We start from the raw sequence: 24,529 nt of genomic DNA, 5'->3' as shown, positions 1-24,529 counted from the left end.
AATAACAATGAAGAAACATTTTGTTAAAAATCTTTAAAAATGTTAAATAATAATTTGGGAATGAAAACACTTTTTTTTAATATTGCATTTAGACAACTTTAAGCAAACTGGCAGTCTATGCAATGTGTATAGGTTCGTATGCCACGGTGGCTATACATTGGCATACTTGACAAATGTCTCCCCTTAGGAGGTCCACAGTCCCTCTTTCCTTCCCTGATGTACCTCTTTTCTCCAAGCTCAGAATGCAGGTGGGTATAAGGGTATCACAGTATCTATGTTCTCCAATCCTAAAGTATACAACAATGTTTATAGAAACAAGAGAAAATGTACAAATTTAATTATTCTTTCAAATTCCTTTCCGTAACATAACCAGATATCAATAGGTCATCGAGGAACGAAGCATATGCCCATAACGAAGCATAGTTTTTAATTACATATTTGCCAAGACATTTCAATTTTCTAAACCCAGACATCTTTTGTTTAAATGCATAGAATAAGGTAAATTAAACCACATACACAATAAAAAAAAATTGCATACAGTGATATCATGTACAGGCCCAGATGTCCCCTTTAACTGGGGTTACTATATAAAAAAACAAAAGTATTGATAATGCAGCCTTAATATATATATATATCCTGTTACATGGAGAAGGGCAACCTTCATATAACCTATATATAATATAGATCTTTTTTTTAATATGTACATTGAATGACAATTTGTAGGACCCGAGCCAAAGACCAATGTTCCATTCGCAATAACTGAAAGATAAAAAAAGTACAATTTATTTAAATTAAATATACGTGGCAGCTTATTTTTTGAAATAGCTCAGTTCTGTTTTGCTTTAAGTTTAATTATGTTAGACGTGTTAAAGCGATTAAGGGAATGAAGTTATGTCATATAATCTGCATCGGATGACTTGTGCACAGTAGGGCAAAAATCTGTCAAGAACCGTGAGGGACATGAAAAACATGGATATACATTACCAACTCCTTGAAATATAATATTGGTATTAGGCTGAAAAACCATCAGTCTGACCTTGTTTATAGTAGAGATGGTATTTTCTTAAATGTTGAATTCAAATTCAGTATTGAATTAAATATTTTTGGCCACCCTAAATTTGTTTTGATGGACTCGGTTTCCACAATGCAGGTATAGAATGTCTTCAGTAACAAGGCAGTATTTATGCCATGACTGGATCTTTTGGGGTCCATTCTCTAAAGCTATGAGCATTTGTGGACAAATAACAATGTGACTCAAGTCTGATATGGAGCCAAGCACATTTTAGTTACTTACATGGTGCCTCCATAAGCTCCATACACCCCTCTTTCTCTCATGGGCCATCTTATGACCTTGCATATACAATCACCGTAAACATAGTAACTAGGAAACACTAATGAGAAACTCAGAGGCTTGAGTATATTATAATAAGTAAAATATGAAGATGTTAGCTTCAGACTGTATACCCATTTAAACTACTACCTCTTGGTTCCAGAAGTTAAATGTCCTTGTTTCTGTCATTTTTTTATGAACTGGTTGCATATCCCAAAATTTTCTTATTTATAGTTGCAAATTTTAGTATCCATTCCATTTGCTCTTTTGGACGCTTAGCGAATGTCTTTTTTTTTTTTTTTTTTTTTTTTTTTTTTACCCTAGTGGGCCTGTAGCAATTTTCTCCATGTAACTATACTCCCATGTCATCAATCATGTCAGACAGTATCCTCCTGCCCTTTGTTAGCCATCAAACAGTTAATAGACTCCTTCCATCCCATATGAATTTGACCATAATCCCTCTTTCAAAAAGAACCGAGCCCAAGACCAGTTGTATTTTGCCCAAGAGATCGGAGGACACAGTTGGAACCAGTAATGGGATAATTGGTGTTCTTGATTAAGCAAAATAGGAAACTCTACAATTAACGTTAAACTGTGATGAGAGGAAGTGGGATTTCAAGAGAGTTGTCCCCCCCTCGCTCCTCTCCATCCAAGAGGCAACCACTATGGTGGTTTAGGAAGAGGGGGAATGAGAGATTTGTTCAAATTAGTTGATTATTTAGTACTTGACTGCAGAAGAGAGGTGGGTCCTTCATGAAAGAACAGGTATTACAATGAGTACAGACAGGCATAGGAACAAGACTCCACACGGAGTTAAAACCCAAGAGGAAGATGATGAATGATTACAAAACATTCAGTAGAAGGATCTGCTAGTGCGCAGGGCATTCACCTTAATGTACACACTTCTCCGATTTCCAGCTGCATCAGGTGGTCCGTTCAGCAGAGACTAAATTATCTGTTATTTACTATACAGTGCTAACCATTCCCATCTGCTAATCTGACGGGGAACCCGAGTCATGTAAAATTTAGGTAACCCCAGGCACCATAGCTGGAAAAGTACCTGGGGAGGCAAGTAGCAGTTTAGCTAAATACTGACAAAAAATGGCATATGTAGCTACGCACCTTAAGCTAAAATCCTCGTGTTCTGCAGCACTCAAATTCATGACGCCCCCTCCAAAACAACGATATTATAATAAAACGAAGGACTTAGCGAATTCAAGTGTTTATTCCGCCAAGACTAACTACAGTAAATACAACCCTTCTTATAAAGATGTCCTTAAACAAATCGGACTAAGTATACGAACTAAATGCCCCATATTCCCATTACATAAATTATACAAAAAACAAAATACTGTCTGCGCTTCTCACCCTAATAAAGTTGGCAACAAATATATAAACATAATATAAATGAGAGGTTTTGGTTATATGAATTGGCCAAAGCATAATTAAGCTCACCCGCCACGTCAAGGCACACTCTCAATAGGGTGAGATCCTACTCTCACCTCCTACATAGTGGGCACACAAAACAGTGTATACTGCTACCAAAACCTTATTTTCTTTTCCCATTACATAAATTATTTTGGCTAAATGATATAATTGGCTTTTATCTCAGATATTTGTATTATATTCTATGGGGAAATGTATCGGTGTTAATATTTATTCAATTCCAATTTTGTGGTCGAAGTTGGTGGTGTTTCCCTCTGGATGGGCAGGGCTACCAATTTAAATTAGTTACCTAAAATTAAGTTGGGTTTTTTCTATACAAGATACGGGAAAAAGCCTTTGTATCACTTTAAAATCATTTTTTTTTTTATACATTTATCCATATATATCACCTCTCAGTGCGAGTGATACATAATGTGATCGGACGTCCTTGCTTCTTGGAAAGACAAGCCACACGCTCAATTCATATGCCTTATCAATCTAAGTACTCCTCAAATAACTTCTTCCTCTTCTGTTTCCTCACCTGATTTATTTCACCTCGCCTTTTCTTCCTGATTGTGACTTTTCCTCTTGCCCCTTGCCCTGTTTGTTTAGCCTGCTTATTCTGTAGCCCAGGGGGCAGGAGAGGGGCCCCTCCCGCAGGAGCTTTTAGATCCGCTCTTATAATTTAGTAATTGCAGTTTGGATACGGCATATGACAAATTGACTAATGAGGTTTGTGCTGTGGACTGCTGGACCTCCGCCCCATCACCTACGCCGGTAAATCTCAGGGGTTTCTCTGGATGGCGGCTGGCAAGTATCCCTCTCAGTTTTTGAAAGCCATCGCAGACCCAAAATGTGGAAGATTGTGTAAACAAAGAGATCCCCTAAATCAATGGGAAGTCCATAAAAAAAAAAATCATATAAATTATTAGTACAAATGGGTAGTAGATGAAGGTTCGAAACACTGTCCATCAATGTACACACAAACACACACTACCTCTGTAGTCTGTAGAACACTCTGATCCACTCATTCTCAAACACTTCCATAATGTATAAAGAAATGAAAAATTGTGCAAATGAAATTCTTTTGTTTCAAAAATGCATTATTTGATGGCAATAGGTCATAACATCACCAAAAGTCTTGGTAAAGCCTTTGCCCCTTGCCACGGCTCTACCACACTCTCTCGGTTAGTTTGAAAGTGCATAGATCTAACAGGAACATCCATAAAACCGCTTTGCTTACCATGCGCTGTACTGAACATAGTATTCTGTCTTACTATCGCACTCCCCCTTAATTGAAATAGTTTTATTTATTATATCATCATATTAAATTTTTAGCGTAGTTATACACTTGGCCACAGGGCCTAAAATGTTTGGAAAAGTAGAAATGTCCATGGAATTATTAAATTCCATTTTTTAATTATAAATTTACTACTGTCGTTAAGGCAAGGACCCATCACAGAAATTGAAAATTTCTGGTCCTGCAGTGTGCATACTGTCAATTTTTCGGGGGCTCCATCTTTAAATGGATACATCATCCATCATATGTACTTTAATGCAAATTGGGCAGAACCCCCCTACGCACACAAGTAAAGAATTATTAAACGTTTATCCCCCGCTTCTTTACATTGATAAAGAGTATGCGCAGAGCACTGCATACCTTTCCCCCCAAAGTACTCAAAGGGTTAATGATATACGACTGTTTACTAGGAGAAAATGAATATCCACGCTCCACTGCGTATCGTGTGGGGTCTATAATTCACATTTAAAATCCTGACTCCCCCTGCGGTGTATGAAAACAGTAGAACCTGTTCCCCTCCATGCAGACACAGTCCTCATATGAGCCTCTTCCTGCCTCATGCGTGTGTGGTTGAAGTTCACAAATGTGTCCGTGTCCTCTTGATTGCCGAAAACGTGCAAACGTATCCCAGTTGTTCAACTTACAGGCATTGTACTGTCGTTATATATTATATATAAGTAGTGGGTTACACAGTCCTCTTGTATGTTTATTGCAAAGTGAGGTAACGCATATCTAGTAGGGTGAGAAAAGTACTTCTTGTGGTCTACTCACATTGCCAAGTAGTCTTCCAACCACACACAAATATTAGCGATAGCCGACCACCGTGGGGTCTCTATACATTGGCAATGTGCTAAGCTAAACTGGAAGTTCATAACCCACTGGACATGATGGAAGTTTAACACCATCCTGGCTGCAGAGATTATTGCACGTAGCAAGGTATGGATGCAAGGTGGTCACCAACATCTATCCCATGCCTGTTAAGCTAAGTGACATGCACCGACATACTGTGGATATTTTATTTATTTATATATATATATATATATGTAGCTTTCTGTATGGAATAAATGATGTAGCTCAAGGGGGTCTTGAACTTTGTAAAGGGGTAAAAGTGGTTAGGATGAGTTACTGCTACTCGTGACCTTCTCATACCACACTACCATAATTTACATGAATGCACCGAGGTGTTTTCCTTTAGTCAGACCCACCGCACAGTATCCCTTACTGTGAATAGCACACATGTGGACCTTTACTATTCTCCCTAGGAACGTTTAGAGATGTTCTTTTTCCTTCCTCTCATCCTTCACCGAGATCCATCAAAAACACACATGACTCCTCATCACTTTATCGTCGGAAAGTGGCACCCAAACAAGTGCTCTCACATTACTCTGACCCGGACCCCACACACTTGCTTTCTCTTCTTCTTCTCGCACACACAGCCACACTCATCTGTGTTTTTGCACTCGCCATGTGTGTTGTTGGAGTGATTGGTTTTTGACTCTGGGACAGGACAGAAGCTGCTCCACGTGTGTTTATTGAACCTAAAAGAAAAACACTGGAAGTTGAGAAATTGGCTATGCTTCACCTCTGACCTTCCTAACCCTTAAACTTCCCAGTCAGGGGAAAGTGTTTCTATGTATCTGCTTCTGTACCAGATGCTCTACACAGTTGTGAGGGGGGGGTTCTTACAGTGATTATAAAAATTGTATATAAAATTAAATGTAGATACAATGTAGTCTGCAAAGCTAGATTGTGAAAATCTACAAATCGACAATCATTTGTAGCATTCAAACCGGACCAGAGGGCCCCGCTTTTAAGACCCCAATGTATAGGTTAAGATTGTGTTACCTGAGAAAAAAAATATTGATGGTTTTTATCAAAGTGTGGAACGTAACAGAAATGCTAAGAATGAGGTCCAACAGCTAAGCCCAATATCATAAGGACAAAACTGGGCCATTGCACAGTTTAGCCATTGGTCTAAATAAAATATATAATATATACATAATATTTAACACCTCCTATAGGATGCTCAGTCACAAGAGGTTTTTGATGCAGTTGGAGGTTGATTGGCCTTGTAGACTGGTTGAGCATCCTAAAAGGTGGTTACTCCAAGTGAAGAAGATCAGAGACTCTCATTGGAGCATGGTTGTGCTTTTCTATTATATCACTGAGGTTTTTGTGATATATAGTGGGATGACTCCAGAAAATATTACAGCTGGCTTTTACATTATACATATTATGCAGAATAGTATGTATATATCTCTTGGTTAAGTAGAAATCAGGCTGGCTGCTAAGCTTGGGTATCTGTCTCTTTGATTCTGTAAACTTATGTAAGAGCTACTTGTCTGTGTTTAGTTGAAATGTCCAGGGGCCACACTGAATTTTATTTCTATATTAAATTATATCATTTGATAAGTGAGTAAAACCTCTGATTATTGGCTCAAAGCACGCACTGGATGCCGCCATCTGCCATTTTATTGTGTCCTCTGGCTCTCTCTTAAAACATTTAACAAGATCATTTTTTTAACAGTCTAGGGAGCAGGACCAAACTTATAAATGAAAAGGGAGAATTCACATAAAAACACTGTGATACCCTGTAAACTGCTAGTGGATCACTATAAGAGCGAATATAGTCGGTTTAATATGGGTATCAGCTGATCCTTGCGAAACCGATCCAATTAACGGCTCGTTAACAGGTTTGTTCATTAAACTCAAGTCTATCTTCTGCTCTGTAACTCGTGACCATAATACTTTTATGAGACAGGTGACATCACCATGTATGATGTCATGTTCAAATGTTCCTTGGCTTTGGATAAATAAACTTAACGATATAAACAGTCTGCTGCAGAAATATGAAATCAGTAGCTGCATTGATCTTTCTTTTGGTCCATATTTTTTCTTTTAAAATTAAAAGGTTTTTGCAAACAATGTATTTGGAATACTTATATTAATTATCCTGTTTGCAACAAAAAAAAAAATCCATCAAAGAACAATTCTTATGGTTTCTCCTCCATGAAGAGAACAGCGTTAGGAAAACACTAGGTCCATTGGGAGCTGTGTACTACATATGTATGTATTGTTATATTTATATACCTATATATATTTTTATAAATAAATACAATTTTACAAAGCGAATTCCTCTATTTCCAGCCATGTATCTGCACACAACATTTGGGGCAGTTCTGTGCCTTATAACACATCATCAGCTAAATCAAATCCAATAGATTGCTCATTTTTCTGACGTATGAATTCAGACCTTAATCAGTCGTTGGTCTCGTCTTAAATTCAGGAGGCATATGCCTATCACCCCATGCATTCCTTCACTGTATAAACCTCTACTAATTCTGATGGGAGTCTGCTCTATTTATACACCACCTTCTAAATAAGAAACTTAACTGTAGTTTTAATTATGATCTTGTCTTCTAACTTTATCTAAGCCAGACATATTGAGATCCATCGGATATTTTTTTATCCTACAGCACTGTTTGTTTATCCAAGAAAAGTGTTTCGGTCCCAAGCAAGAACCTCAAGTTCTCAATGTCATAAATCTTTATTGTGATAGAAGGGGAGAATTGTTACCCCACATGCCCAAGTGGTGCCTAGTTATATGGCTGAAGATAGAAGCTTTTTATTACTTTTTATAGGTCATGCCATCACCTTCAAGGGCCAGCCCTTTTGTCTTTACCCAGAACTTTTATTTTAACAGAAGAACGAACTTGCCTGACTTCCGCTCCACTCTTGGCAGAACAAAACATACGCTAGATGGACTTAATGTTTCTTCCATATCGGTAATCAACTTAAAACATACCTTAAAATATCCACCAGGGGATGCTGCTACTCCACTTCCTTGCCTGGGGGCTGCGAGTCGTGCTTGGGTCAATGGCCATGATCACGTCAAGCTGCCCATCTCTATCCATCTGAATCATCCCGTCCCGTGTGATTTAATAAATATTTGCTTTTTTAACAATGTTCCATAAGTCAGTGGAACTAACTCTGCAATTATATTAGTGTCTTACGATTTTGTTTTTGTATTTTTTTTTTTTACGTACTTCTGTTATTTTTGTATACAAGCTATCCTATTTATTTAATCCTGTTTGCCCATATTTTACTTTATACCCCAGGACCCTTATAATTTGAACACTCATCTTTCTTAGTTCTTGCAAGTTGAAATGGCTTTCTGTACACAATTAGATACTAGTGTATGTATGCATTTTTCTCTCAAATACACTTGTGACCATGGGGTATTATATCTTAAAGCAGTGTATAAACCAGGACCTAAAAGGGGAAAAAAGTGATTATATAGTTTTTTTGTTTTAACTTCTCAACTATAAATGAAATACTTTGATTAAATATACGGCAAATTCAGGACTGTTGGCAGGTATGACATATATGACCGCCAAGCGGGCCAATAACAAAAGGGGAGAAATAAGTTAGCGGTGATGAATATTCTTCTAAAACAGTGTACAGAAAGTCAAGGTAGCTGCTTCCAGCTGTGCAAACATATATTGGGGTTTTAAAGGACCAGTAATTACCCATATATTTTTTTTTTTATAGGTCTCACTGATGCCCTTGAACTGCTTGCGCATGTGATAGCGCATATGCTAATGTCTTATTTTTTTGTTCAACCAGGAAAGGCGTGGGGGGGGGCGGCAGACATAATGCGCTTAATGAAATAGGAATATTCTCACAATTTATAGATTTAGGGGAATTATAAAGAGTTAGTGTGCATGTGCCTGACATTTTAAAATATACTTTAATGTTATTAGCAAACCAATATTGGTTGTTTAGGTATCTGATTAAGAAAGCTTTTGCTGGGAAGGCATAGAGGTGCTGACAGCTAAGGGAGCGGCATTGTGTGCGTACGTGATGGGAGGGGGCACATTATAAAGAGGAAGAAAAACACAATTTTTAGTCACCTATTCCTTCTAACTGTATTTTATTTTAAAATTCGCAGAGAATATCTGTGAAAATATCCTGGTGACCTAGTTTACCCCATTATGAAAACCAATATGATGGAAAACGTATACAAAACATGTTTCTGGTGGGCTATCAGCACTGTATCTGTGGTTGCTATGGTGACCAGGCCAATTTGTACCTTATCACTTATCATGTCTATTGTTTTTACTGTTAAAACTAATATACCATGAAAAGCGCAGCTAGTTGGTAGTCTACCATTTTTGTTACTATACTATAGAACGCATATTAAAGTACTCAAAGTAACACTAACCCTCTTAGTACTTATATGCATTCTTTCAAGCAAAAAAAAGTCATACTTGATGTAGAAGCTGCAACCGTCCTATTCTTGCCACTGATTGGCTGCTTGACGCAACCAATCCTAGTGTGAACAATGGGACATGGAAGGGCTGTAACGCTGCAGCAGCTTCCATAGGTATATGTGAGTGTTAAAATACAAAGTAATTTAAGGTGTATTTTTAATTGTTGAGGCTATTTGGGGCACTAGAGGGTCCCTTTTAACAATTATGAATCTGAAGTTTATTTGGGCTTATTTTATCTTTGTTAGAACCCTTTTCTGTGCCGTTCCCGTATGAAATCATTAGCTCACACTTGCCACCCATACGGACATCTGATGTTTTGTAGCCCAGTAAAGGAGTACTGAGGATGTCAAGTCTCGAGACTACTATAAAAAAAAAAAATGTCCGGCAACCATTTAGAAACCCAAAGCTTCATAGACAAGACCAAGGCGAATAAATTAAGATCTCTTCTCTTATTCTATACAGGAATGGCATAGTCTCAAAATGCGCAGGCGCAGTGCCCTGTAAAAGTTAGCACTGTCAGTATAGCAAGCCTGCGATGATTTATTGGCTGGCATTCTTCTTCTGTTATTTCAACCTCACCTTTTGTATCCCAGCCAGAAAGTCTATTAATAAATGATTAAAGCGGATTGTTAAGGAAACTGATCTGAAATATTTGGCTTGGCTGAAGTCCAGCTAATTACAAGCTGCCTGTTTGCATCTGTCACTGCGGGCTCACCTGGCTGTGGGGGATGCTGTCAATAATGCTGACCCCTGGCTACTGGCACAAAAGGGAAAACCACTGGTGAAACTGGGAGATCCAATGCCGGGAAATAGAACAGTAAAACCACACATTGCTTCATAGCATTCATTACGTGCAACTAAAATCAAGCAGCGATTCATACTTTTAAGGCGACCTATACAGTGTCGCAGCGTCTTGGAACTTATCCTTGTAGGCAGCTTCTGAATGCAGGGCATGATTGACATGAAGTCAGCCATTGTTAACCTGAGCTGCACAATTTTTGGGATCTTTGCTTTTTTTTTTAAGTATAAAATGGTATGTAATGGGATTCTTCTGTTTCTTAGTTACAAAAGAATATTGAAAGGGGGCCCCCTGGACCTATAGGAAAGGGGGATCATGACTGCTGGCCCATGCATGGTGGTTTAGTAAGCTTTCTTTCATTGGTGGGTAGCTGCAACAATGTTGCAGCTATCAGGGTTTATAGGAAGGTGAAGAGGTGACTCTTACCTCTTTTTCCTGTACCAACAGCAGCTTCCAGACGTTCCCCTCCCGCCCGCCCCCTTTTTGGTCGTGTATAATTGTTGTATTATGTATATTGCTTTGTTTTTCTTTCCTGTTTGTTTTCTTCATTGTCACAGCAGCGGTCTGGGTCCCCTGGCCAGCGCGGTAATTTCAGGCAACCTGGATCATTTGCCCATAGCGGGCTTGGGGAGGCGTGTCCTGCGGGCGGCTCATGGCACCCGCAGGGCTGGGACTCTTGGTACAATCGGTGGTAATTTAACTGCCTGTTGGGCCTAGCGCTCAGCAGCTGGCAGGTTGTTTTCAGGTGTAATTTTTGTTTCCGCTGGCCTGGGGAATGGTTTAATAAAAGCTGTGGCCAAATGCCCTATCCCACTCAATGGTGTCTAGTGTCTTTATTTCTGGGGTTTGGGTGGGGTATTTGGTTCTTCTTGTTTGTTCACCTTGCTATGGGTTTAAGCAGTCAAGTTAAAGTATAAATCATACATGGTGTTTCTGGTCGTACGTGTTTTGGTCCTCAAGACCCCCTTAACCCTCCCCTGTGACTAAGTTTTACTTTACTGAAAGGATGTAGATTAACGGAAGCGTCTCATCAGAAGTAGTTGAGGCTAATATATTGAGGGAATTGAAATAATGCATGAGATGGGATTGAGATCTGACCGGGCATCTGCCTTGTCATTATCCTGCATGTTTCTTTTAAAACTCTCTAAAGTAGCATTTGACTTTTTATATATTTTTTTATATTCTTCATGGTGCCATACCCCAATATAAACACCAGTGGCAGGGAGCGATTGGCCCCTAAAACTATTAAAAAAGTCTTAATAGGCCACATCGGACAGGCCCTTGGTTAACAAATTTTGACATGCCAGGGTTGGCAACAAAGCACCAGGTCATGTAATGCATTGTGAGGTAAGGGGCTGAAAAACTGAGTAGGTAAGGTAGAGAGTGTGTATGTTACAGTGGGAGTGTGTATGTATGTGAGCATGAACGTGTATGTGTCTGTAAGAAGGTGTAAGCATGTGTGTTAATATGTATGTGGGAGTTAGCAGGAACGTTTATGTATAATTGCGTGTGAAGGGACTGTTAGCATTAATGTGCATGAGTGTGTGTGTGTGTGAGAGAAAGGGAGCGTGTGTGCGTTTGCATAAGTGTGAGCGTGTGTATGTACATGTGTGTTTATGTGACTTGGTCTGTACAGTTTGTTTATAGGAATGGGTCCCCGAAATCACTAATAGTTGTATTTATATATGAGATAATCATTGTGCAAGCAACACATGAAATTACAAAACCACACGTTGCATATTAAGTATAAGGGTTGTAAAACTGTTGTACTTTGACATGACTTGTAAACAGCAGTTGAGAGCCTATCAGCCCTTTCAGCATTAGCTGAATTAGAAGATGAAGCTGGCTATATCTGCCTCTTTCTAGAGAACATTACAAATTTAGGATTATCTTATCCTATCTCAGAAAATTGATGGATTTTTATTTTTTTATGTAATATAAAATTCCGGCTAAAACCACCACAGATTTTTTTTAAATATATTAAATAAACAAAAAAAAGTCATGTCTAGTTGGGTCTTGGTAGCGGTCTCGTGGATTCCTTTACATACAAGGTAACGCTCGGCCATCGTACTGTTGCATTAAAGTGCAGGTAAGGGATGGAGTGTGGATGTTACAATGAAACCAGGTTATTTTAACTTTATTATGTTGTATGGTTTCTTGATGAGCTTGTGTTGGGCACGCATGTTGCTGTAGGCTCAGTTTTAACTTGTAACTGAAGGGAATCTTCACTAGTGACAGTTGAAGCTCTTTTTCCAGTTGTGATTACCGATGAGCTGTCTCTCGTAGGTGTGGCGAGGTAGGATCTCCAGCTGTTGTCGGCTATTAACAATGTAATAGGAGACTGTAGGATGTGGAATGCAATCTGTCCTGACTTAGATTTACATGACAGCATTGTATTTAGGATCATTTTTCTCGTTGACCGGAGCCATCCCTTTAAACACACATCCACCCCATTCATTGGAAAATATTACTGAAGTGATTAGTAAGCTTTAAAATGGGGATGAGGGTGATGAGGCTCTCACATGGCTTTAATATATATTTTTTTATTGTGTAAATGGTTGATATAATACAACAATTGTATGTATCCCATCTATTTTTCATATGGTCCTGCTGAGATTTTAATTTGGGGGGGGGGTGTAGAAAATTTTATACAAACTATGTATATAGAACAATGTGAAACACTCGTATTCACTGAAGATTCTGGCGTCCGAGGAAAAATGGGACAGGCCTAAAGAGTGACTGTCCTTCAAACTGTACACTTGGGTGGAATGATGAATGGCACTTAAGTAAATGTCCTTCCACAATCATATTGCAGTCTGCAACCCCTGACATCCTCGGATAAGGATCTGAGCACCTGTGCACAATAAACAGACCTCGCCGGTGTCCCGTACAGCATGAATTTGCCGACAACGCGTAAAATTCCTGAGTTGATGGAATTGTATCCAGTCACTCCATTCCTTGTATTCATTCCTTGATCTCTTCTCTCTGACAGGTCTGGTAGAAATTTGCTTGATGCACCCCCTGGATGTGGTGAAAACTCGGTAGGTCTGTGCTGGAACACGTTGTGTTGATGTTGGCAATGAGCCCAAACCCATGATCTACAGGGCCTGGGTCGGTGTCACAGCATGTACCCCCTCTCCTACCAGCTACTAATCACTCGCAAAGCAGCTCTCTATCTCTGACAGCTTCAGTTATAATGGCATCTCAGGTTAAAGTTCATGGGAAGGTGTGAATTGCCTGATATTCTCACCTTTGTGTAAATGAAAAGCCGGCATTATTCACATTACAAAGTATTGACAGCCGACAGAACAATGGGACTTACGGGGGATGCACCACAATCGGCATAACTGCATTTATTAAATCTACGTATAGCTTTTTGGCATTTAGTGTAAACGTTTTTATAGATTACAAGTTTGAAAGTTTACTTTATGGAACATGTGATCTGTAGCAGAATCTGACACAACCAGCATGTCTAATCAATTCCCTGTCCCGAAGCTCTGTTCTCTCCCTCTCCTTCCCTACTATAGTGTGTCTGTATAAGTATAAATGTACTGTTCAAAAGTTTGGGGTCACCTAGATGTTTTGATGGGAAACCATGACATTTCTAGCTGCTCTTACGTAGGTTCAAAGGGGTTTTCAAAAGCCTTTTTAACTTCAACTCAGATTAGTGAACAAAATGTGCCATTGGAACACAGGAGTGATGAGTGATAAAGGGCCTCTCTACGCCTATGAAGATATTCCATTAAATATCATCCGTTTACAGCTACAGTAGTCATTTACAACACTGTTTGTGCTGGGTTTCTGATCCATTTCATGTTTTAATGGATACAATTTTCTCTTCCATCAAAAAACAAGGAAATTCCTAAGTGACCCCAAACTTTTGAACGGTAGTTTGTTTTCATTGGCCTGTGTCCTTTACTTTTTCCAGTGTCTTACTTTTACAAGTTTAACCTTGTTGGTATTTTAAGTTAAATAGAATCTTTATAATTTAATTCTATCTGTGCATTTTGCCAATGTGTTGTGTCAAAGTTCTAATTAACTACTGTTTTAGATTGCATAAATTATCCAAAAAAATTCTTGAATATAACGGCTTATATCAGTCAGGTTTTCTAATAGACATACCTTTCTCTTAACTCTTTTGTTCTTGTGTCTTCTCTTACTCACATTTGATACACTTCATTTCTTGATTTCTTTGAATTTGGCAAGAAGCAAATTCATAAGAGAACGTAACATATATAACATATAATATATATGGTTAGCACAAGGCCAAGTGAATCCAAAGTAACACAGTAATTTCTCCTTAAACAAAAAAGAACCACTTGTCTTGACTGACACTCAACCTTGAAGGATAAGTCCCTGCAAAAACTACCTATTATCATTCTTTAGAAGAGGACACTGACTGAGATTTGTGACATCTGTGGAAGTGATTAATAGCTTATGTGAAGTTAAATAGAGGTCAGTAAAATATGCTTTACAGTTCATAACGTCAGTTTGATGGACTGGGAATTATGAAGAGCGATGGAGTTTGCATTTGTCAATAGGGTGTAACAGTACAAACAGCATATGTTCACCCTGTACTTGCGGTTGTGAGTGTATGCCAGTCACATTCTTAGCAAGTCTTCAGTTATCTGTAATCAGGTGTTATATGGAGGAGAAAAAGGAGAGTACGGATACTAGCGATGTACAAACGCCATGTACTAGCTTTGCAGCAAGTCAAGTTACTGCATCGCACAGATTTGAGACTGTTTGATATGGTTTCAAATGCTTACCTCATATCTTATCTTTCTAGTGTTAAAGAATCAGCTGCTTGAATTTTTGGTGATAGACAGCAATATTTCCCAATATCAAACTTTACCCATGTTTTTTTTTTTTCTTTTTCAAATATGTCTCTTGGCTATGGACCGCAGTAGAAAATTGAAAACAATTCTAGATCAAGGTAGCCTAGGTTTACGTTTCAAGCTCAGGTGAGTGAATTGGTCCAAGTTGTAGGTAAGGACCTGTTCACTTTTGCTTTGCACGTAACCAAGGACTTGTTGCTTTTATGCAACAAGAATCTTGTATCTTTTTGGCGTCGCTCATTAGTACTGGACGATGCTTGGATGCATGTTCATAGACAAACAGGGACTAAGTGGAAGGCGTTAGAGGAAAGCCCTTGTCACCAGTGTCCAGGTGTAGGAGTCGGGTCTGTGCTTCTTCGTGTCACTCTCTATAATAGAAGTTTCACCGCAAGGGGCTTCAACAGCATCTCTCTGAGCTTAGAATCTAGAATAGATGGCACTTCTACCCAAAGTTCCTAATGAGATTGGTGAGCCCATGGGGTTCCCAGTCAAGTAATTATACACTAAAGGAGATAAAGAAACGTCACAAAGCGCGGTTTAAGCAGGTTGTAGTGTGGAAAGAAAAATGTAGAATCACTCATTTCACATGCATCGAATGAGATACTGAGGTTGTCGGAATGGAAAATAAACAGCAGGCTGAATGAAGATCCTCAGACATGTTATGTCTGCAGTTTGTGGAGAAGGATTTTTTTACTGTTTGATTTGTGTAAACAGTTTGTACCAATACCAGAGAAAATGATATCCCTTACGTGACAGGCACTTAGACATTAGGTATGGGAGAAAAACATAAGACAATAGTCTTGAACTTAATGGAACACAATGTGTGTGTGTGTGTGTGTGTGTGCACCATGACATGAGGACTATTTTGTACTTATACGATATTAGACAACTATTTCAGAATATCTCCTTTTTTTATGAGCCTACTTCAGTGTTACTGTTGGTGACGGTTTCTACAAGAACTGTATATAGAAGAAACTTAATGTCCTATAGAAAGTGTAGGTTCAAAAATCTCACGTCATTCAAGCCACTCATCCAGAAGAACTACTTGATACTTGGACCTGCTGGCTTTAGAGATGTCGTCAGCAGGACATCAGCCTCTCACCTCGGCCTCTCACCTGGGTTATTTCATTATTTCTTATATGTATTACTTCCATTGATGTGAAACATTGTTGCATATTTTAAAATTTTAAGAGCAATAGTACAATTTTCATTAGATACGGCTTATCTAAAGGACCACCCTTGGTCAGTGCAAAGATTTGTGGGTATATGTTTATGGTTGCCTTTTGATGGAGTATCAGAAAAGACTTCTACCTTCTCCAAGACACATTCTTCTATGGCGATAGGGTACTATTTTCTATTTTCCCATTCATGCCAGCCATTCCCTGTTGCTTTACCATCTAGTTAAGTATGTGATGTTATCCTTGACATCCTTTTCATGGATTCAGTCAGTTTGACAAAAGTTCATGTATGACTAAAAGATTTCACATTGAAAGCCATAGATAACGTGCTGACAGTATAAGCATAGCTGTGTTTGTAGATATTGCTGACAGTGTAAGCAAAGCTGTGTTAGTAAAATGTGTTGCTAATCTATAAAGCGACAGACAATTGTGTCTCACTCGTAACACTGCATTCAATTCAGGGTTAACTATAACCCTGACAGCATGCATATAAATTGCTGACGGCATGTACAAAATTGTTTATGTATATAGTGCTTTTAATGCAATCAGTAATAGTCCTGACCGTGCAAGATCAGTGTTACTGAGTAAAACCTAATATATCGTTCTTGATATTATTGGTTAATCTAAATAGAACATTAAAAGAAACATGTGATGCCCACCTTGGATCTCTGTTTTCATGGTTCTTCTGAGATGATAAATGTAATGTTTTCAGCAGAGCAACATAAGAAACCATCTTGGGTTGTATGAGTTGCATCTGATCAGTGGAGTTTTCAAGAGGAATGATGGATCTCATGACTGTTGAGGGCAATTGCGGTTAGGTGCTGAAAATAGTATTAAAGTTAATAGAAGGCACTTTCAAATACTTCATAAAGCAATAGTTTGTGTTTCAATTAATTTTGACTATCAAGCAGATCGCACTATGGATTTTTTCCGTTCTTTGTTAGATGGGGGTACTCGGATGCCATTCATTACTTTATATTTATACATGGCAACTGCATAGATTTGTTTTAGGGGTTTACTGAAGGAAGGGGCGCAGCTCCATTGACTAAATTCTACCTATTCTGTTAGCTAAACTGCCATACCCCATAACGATACTCCGACTGCAGTACCCAGTGCACTCGAAAAGCTATTGTCCAAAGCAGGAATCTCCAAACTGCGGCCTTGCAGGACTGCCTACCATACTCCTCTGCCAGCCTCTTGAGCATTATGGGCCCTTCAACAACTGGAGGGCCACAGTTTGGAGACCCTTGATCTAAAGGAAGATATTTTTGAGCCAAGAGAAAGTATTCATACTCCTTTGATATAACACCAGATCAAGGATGACTGCCCTAGGTGAAACAAGAGCTTGACACACAGAGATAGAAGACCTGCAGGAGCTATGTAGTAATCATACATTATAGTTTGAGAAAGGAGTCCAGCTCTGCTGGATCTCCAAAGTCAGATGTCCTCGAAAATATCTGAGCCTAACCTCTAGGGTAGAGTTAGTGTTGCTGAAGACCTCCTGTCTGGGACATTTAACCAAAGGAGCACCAGGTAGTTAGTCAACATTACATATACATTTCAGAGCTTAAGGGGAAACGCAGAAAGCACAGATCTTCATTTCCTTCGCTTAAATGATCGGAAAAGAAAGTTACGGACAAAAGGCCTTTAACATGTTACAAATTCTCCATTCTGAATATCAAAACTCAAAAAAGTTATAAAGAATACATATCCATGTTTTACTTAAGACCCTCCCTGTACTATGATGTAAAACACCACGGGGTATGTAAATGGCAGAGATTCCTGGCATGGATATACAAATAAGAACATGAATGGTGTCTCTTTAGGCTTTTTGGATTCCATTATCCGTGTATATTTTCCTAGTCCTTTAACCCAAAGCATCAATCCCTGGCTTTGTTATAAAAATACGGCGCAATAAATCTTGCTCAGCAAATGCAGCCAATAGTAACGAAATACTTAAGAGTCAATGGAATTATTGGGCCAGACGCTAACGCACATGTTGGCTGCGGGGCAGTTTCTACCACTGGCAAAAATTGCGTTATGTAATCCAGAAAGCATTTACGGGGGGAAAAAACTATATGAAATGCCTATGGAAGCCTTGAAAAGTAGTTTCGAGTGTTTTTCATGCAGTCTTACAGATCACTTCATTATTTTTTTTGTTTTATTACACGATTAAACCACGTTGGAAATGTTTGTTTTGTGTATGTTTAATATTTTGGTAAAGATCTGGAACATTAATGTTTGACATAAGTCTGTATATCAATATCCATATAGTACAAGCTACTAAACATGGTAACCAATAATGTGGTTTGTGTGGACATTGGATGACTTTTTATTTTTTTCGATTTTGGGGATTCTGCAGAGATCATATTGAGTAAGGCCCGAGTGCTGGAAAAAGTGAAAGAATCCTCATATTTGATAGGGGTTCGTTACATTAACCCATGGCAGCTTATTACATCTGGAGACCTTATGGGGCAAAGGAAAGAGGAGAGGGTAGTTTGATGACTTCTGGAGGTCGATATGGCTCATTAACCCAAGGAACTCTGATTTACATGAGGGCAGAGGTCAGTGCATGCTCACTTGGAGGGAGATGTAACTATCAGAGACCTAAAACAGATAATGCTGCCTTATGTACCCTTGTCTTTTTACAGTAATCTTAAAAGTCCCTATACTATGCCAGCAGGTAATAGTGGATCAACCTCATATGCAGTTGAGTCACAGACAGTGGCGCTAATTCATTTTCTTTTCTTGCGCTTTTAAATATGGGGAATTCATGTCGGGGTATATCTTTAATGATAATTAGCTTATTGCGATACAGTATGACAAGGTGTCTTGTTCTCATCAATTTATCTCCTATAAAGTCATGTGGCCATTAATGGGTTTAAGGGTTAAATAAAACTGCCCCTTTTAAAGGGTTAAACAGTATATTTGTTATTTAAAATCAACTTTAACAAATTCTCACCCCCTGAAATCCATAATTACTACATCTTCACCTCTGTGTGCTGGGCAGGGCTGCTGCGTTGACTTAAGACCTTGTAATCTGATCGGCGATGTGTAGCACATCCTGGCTGCGCAGTGTCTCCCATGTACCATATAAAAACCTCCTTCAGTTACATGGGAACATCTTTAACACAGCAGGTCATGTTTCTCCCCGGGTGCTTGTAGATCAGGGGGGAAAAAAGGAGATTCCTAGAGTTTTGTGGCCACCACAACAGAATCAGGACCAGACTACGAGAAAAACTCTATATAAAATTAAAGAACTGCGCTATTTTACTTCTGCTTTTCGAAGGAAGAACTTAAATATTTTAGAACACGCTTGTCCGGAGATCCGTATTCCTTAGTTCCAGGTGACCTTTTGGTATTTTGCCTGGGGTCACATCAGACCTAAACCCGTTCCAGAACTTAACCCTTTAACTTTGCCCCCACCTGGGAAAACTTCTGGGGATGCCCATGTAAAACTTGTTTCGTTTTTCATTTAAGTTTAACCGTTTACACTTACAAAAAATGTATTGCCTCTTTAACCCCAAGAGTATTTTTACTTATGTATTACAAATGTAAAATAAATATCTAATTATAACAAATGACCGTATTCATTATAATTTGAAATCTTTAGTAATCAAAGCAGATTTGTAATTGCTTCTCCCCTGCAATAATTTAACAAATAAGCATATTAAATGTTCTCTATTATTTGAAATCACGATAAATAAAGCTGTAGGTTTTCATAACTTGCATGACATTGCGTGTGTGTGTGTGTGTATCGATATCACAACTATCCAAAAGTTTGGGGTCACCTAGGAATGTCTGTGTCTTAAAGAAAAGCAAATTTTGTCCATTAAAATAACATGAAATGGATTTTTCTTTCTACATACATTCTTTCCATAAAGAGCTGTGACCCCAAACTTTTGAACGATAGTGTGTGTGTGTGTGTGTGTGCGTGTGTGTGTATGTATTAGAATTTCATCTAATAGTATTACAGTGACTTTTTTTTCTCCATCGGCTACATCTGTTCGGCTTGATAGTTAAAGCAAGTAGTATGGCGGCTACGCTGTAGATAATGAGTTTGTAAACATTAATCTCTTTCATCATAGCTAAAGTGCTCACAAGGTCGTAAATGAGGCATGTGTGATAAAATGCCCACGTTCTGATTTATTTAAAAAGAGATTTGTAATAAAATTAAAGAGGCTGTGTTATTGCCAGTCATTTCGGATGGTCCAAAGCTTTAAAAGAGAAATGTTTGAACGGTTTTAAGAGGGATCTGTTCTCTGATTTTAATATTTTATTTTTTTTTTGGTGATTTTACACTTTTTAAAAGCTATGTACATTAAGTTATACTGTATATGCATCTGACAGCGGGGCATGGAAGCAATTATTAGAATGTAAAATCATCTGAAATATACACATATTGGAGCTGAAAAGTAAAATTAAAAAGAACGGTTATAAGCTGCTCGGAGATCATAAAAGGCTTTGTTCAAAGGCTACAGCAGCACAAAAAATGTGGACTGCACCTTTTTACTCGTGTAAATCCCTCTAGGACTATTAAACACAAACGAAAAGGTCCCTGCTGCTAAATTGGAGTCCACAGAAGTCGGAGGCAACAGGATCAGAAGAACTGAATTCCAGACATAGGAAAGTGAGAACTGCCACTAAACGAGTCCATCCTGTCCCCATCTACACTCTGCGGGGGGAACTGCGGGACGAGCCGTTACAGGGGAGGGGGTGACATGGCATCTTGAACAATAACATGTTTGTGCTGCCTTATTGTTAGTGTAAAATGCCATTACTCGGGGTGTGATGTGTGAATGATTAAAGCATGCCGTTTACATGCGCGGGGTGTAACGCGGTATCTCCGTCCTAATAGCTCATTTAATTATCCCAATGTAACTGAAAACTACCATGTACTTAAAAAAGGAACTCCACCATACATCTCGTTACTGGTATCCATTTAAAAATAACTTTAAAAAAATATTGGGCTCTTTTCTTTCTTAAAAAGTTGTACTTTTAGCCCCCATAAAATGTTTTTAGGCAGCAGCATATTAGCCATTTATGAGTTCTCGGGCTGTTATCTGAGCCCCAATCTACTAGACAAACACAGTGACTCCTTAGTATACTGCCTGTGGGAAACAATAGAATATCTCGGCTTTAATCACCTAGTCAGACACTGTGACTGATGAAATCCATGGAGAATGGACTTCATTGGCATTGCCACAAACCACCAGCTCAGTGTGGTGTTTGAGCATGGAAGGTCACTCAAAATATCACAAGACTGACAACAATGGCGGCCTCCAGGTCTGCAGATAAAGGAAGTTTATTGGAACGAAATGTGATAAAACCAGATTTTTGTGCAATGCATCGGGGTTATGCTCAAGAAGAAAAATTATTTTTGTATGAGACAATCCCCTTTTAATCTATACAACTGCAAATATCTGCTGTACAAACTGGTTCACGGCAAACAAGACCCCTTGGTTTTCCTACAAGGGGTCTTGGCTTGCAACATATCTGTTACACATATAGAAAGTTTTACAGGGTTGTGTGCCATGACCTTTTATTATTGTCAGATTTTATTATACTAGAGTGTATTCAGAGCGTTGACCTCGGGTGATGACTGTACGATCATCCATGCCAGATGCCCTGATTAAACACCTAGCTGGGGTTGCAATTGATAACATACAACCTACAGACAGACAATCCCGGACAGTAGGAGCTGATTGTTCTTTAGAAATAGAAACGTTCAGGTATAACCTGCGTTAATGTTACTTTACCATGAGCCAAATATTAATGCCTACCATTTTCAGATTTCAGATCCAAAGAGATAAATCTGATCCATCCAGTTACAGAAGCCTGGGGGACTGCTTCAAGAAGATTTATCGTACCGAGGGGTAAGTAGTAGTCACAAAACTAATGTCTCTTGATTGGGGGGGGGGGGCGTCGGAGACATACTTTAATGTAAGTAAAATTAAAAAATGATAGCAGCCAACTGGATGCAGCAGGTGGTACGTTCACAGAGATCAGAATAAAATAAGACGACTTGGTGCCAGAAGTAAAGAGGTTACCTAGACTCTGGGATCCTGCCTCTAGCCCTTTTATAACCGGATAAATATTGAGTGTGATTAAAGTGCTGTTCTACAAAGCACGTTGTTAGCACTGGTCGTGCACTCCAACCCGATATGTGATAGAACGGTCCTAAAAAACACTTTCTATAGAATTCTAACTTCACTGGCACCAGACATACAGTTTGCATTAAGCTGGTAGTAACCGTGTATTTATAGGACACGAAGGATGCTTTATAATATACAATATAACTACTGCCAGACAATTAGCTAACATATATCTATAGGCAGAGATGACTGCATACATTTGGTTGCCAGCTGTTTTTTTCTTCTTTTCTTTTACTGTTTGCTCTCTAACTTTGTAAGGAATGTGCTGTTGCATGCCAGTTTTTGAATGCCAAAGATCACGCATAAAATGTCGTCATATTTTCACATAATTTATTGATAAATTAGAAATGTGATCAGTTAGGCAAAAAAGACAACTGGACAAAAGGATGGCACAATTTATCTTGTAGGCTTCTCCTATCAGCCTTTCATCTATCCTTTCGCAGACTTTCTGTCCTAATGGTTTTCCAACCTGATACATGATCCGGGTAACAGAGATGGTATCCCTTTATTCAGACAACATATTTTACTGGCATTTGTTTAGAATTCGATCAAAAGAAGATTGGAATGGTAGAGATTCAATATAGTCAAATCCTGAAGTCAGTTCAGACTTAGACAATATCCGGCTTCAGTAGTCCATGAACTTGGTACTCACAATGGCAAGTAATATTATACGATGAGGAGTGTTGTATTGAAATAAGGTGGCATCGACAAGTGAACCTTCTGTGTTGGTAGTATTGAAATATTTACTTGATCTACCAGCAAGGGGTAGATGTACTACATGTCAAATAGTGGAGAAGGGACTTCGACATACAGTTAACATGGAGGGCTGGAGTGGAGCAGAAAAGCAGTAGATGTTGACCTACTTGCTTCTTATCCTTACATTGGATAAGAAGAAACTGAAGCCATTATATTGTGTTATACATTTTGAAGAGTGTGTACCAAACGAAGAAGCTAGATCTATGTACTGCCATTTGCGGTCACCGACAATAGACGTGACAATGTGCAGTAAGACGGTGACCTGCAACCCTTGTGCCATGTCAGCAGCAGTTGTCTCTCTGTGGGAAGAAAGGTCTGCGTGAGATGGTTTCGCAGGGAGAGGCCATTCCAGGATTTTTGTTCTGGCTGTAGGAGTTTTAGGGTCCGGGTTTGAATTGACAGCCACCGAAAAAGTTAAGCTGCTCGTGGTAGTCTGTTTATGAAGGGCTGACAGGTTTATGGCTAGCATTAACAGATTGAATGTTTATTGGGGCAAATGTTTGTACGGAGGATTAGCCGACAAATCTGGGCTCCGGCCTTTAGACGTTTGCAAATACTCTCAGGGATCAGATGGTTTTAAAACTTTCCTTTCATACTTTCCATCGGTTTGCCTTCTTCGTGCCACTAATGGTTTCTACTCCCAGATCTTACTATGTGCAGTGTCAGTGAGTGATTCAAAAAGTATTACTGAATCTAAAAAGAAAGTAAAATTGTACTGATTGCAGTCACGATTATATTTTTCACAGTTAATAAATGATTTTTAATGGGCAATTGGGTTTAACTATATGGTGGAAGCCAACATGTCCCCACTGGTCATTGCCAGTCCCCTTATCTCCTTGCTCCAAAGAAATGGGTATTTACACCACTGCTGGCCCATATACAACATCTGAACCACAAAGTATTTTAATTATTATACCTGGGTTGACTACACATCCTGATTTGGGCTGTATTGGCCTGTAATTGTCTTCTTGGTCACACCTCTTACTTGGCCAACAGACAATATGATTTTGTTCCAAAAGTTATTGTGCCATTCTTTGAATGTGGGTAGAGTTGGTAGAACCATAGACATAGAGAAGTGGACTCTTTTCTAAATCCGATCTAGATTTAAGTTTTTGTAGTACAGGTAATTGCTGTAGCTCGGTCCCACAGGCAATATTTAGGAATTTGAATACTTTGAGCAAAATGGTCAAAAAAAACCCAAAACCAAACCTACTTTGGGGAAGCTTCACTCTTATATTACTGTAAAATTAAACATGGGAGACCTGCCTAAAATCCAGAATTTTTGCATGATGATAAAGCTTGCATACTAATAAGCGAGGATTTCATGTTGAGATGCATGTAAACGTTAAGTGTGCATGTCTCGTAATCACGGCACAGCTGATTCCACATTGCGTTGCTTCTACATCGAAACGACAGTGCACCTGATAACATCAAAGGGAAACTTGTTACTGATGTGAGTGCAGGTTGTTGCCACA

At 38.8% G+C, this 24,529-nt stretch overlaps 1 protein-coding gene across 1 annotated transcript in view; it reads left to right on the top strand.

Annotated features, from left to right (window-relative positions):
• LOC149284671 (mitochondrial 2-oxodicarboxylate carrier-like) overlaps positions 1–24,529 on the top strand; it is a 94,994-nt gene that overhangs the window by 48,154 nt on the left and 22,311 nt on the right. Inside the window, exons 2-3 of the mRNA XM_089496302.1 lie at positions 13,120–13,168; positions 21,936–22,019. Coding sequence (XP_089352428.1) covers positions 13,120–13,168; positions 21,936–22,019 — 133 coding nt within the window. The remainder of the gene's footprint in view (positions 1–13,119; positions 13,169–21,935; positions 22,020–24,529) is intronic.

The sequence above is a fragment of the Sceloporus occidentalis genome, unplaced genomic scaffold (genome assembly GCF_023333645.1).
Source record: "Sceloporus occidentalis isolate IW3139 unplaced genomic scaffold, rSceOcc1.0.p SCAF_89, whole genome shotgun sequence".
NCBI lineage: Eukaryota > Metazoa > Chordata > Lepidosauria > Squamata > Phrynosomatidae > Sceloporus > Sceloporus occidentalis.
Note: the sequence above shows the minus strand (reverse complement) of the source record. Positions and strands in the feature narration are given on the sequence as shown.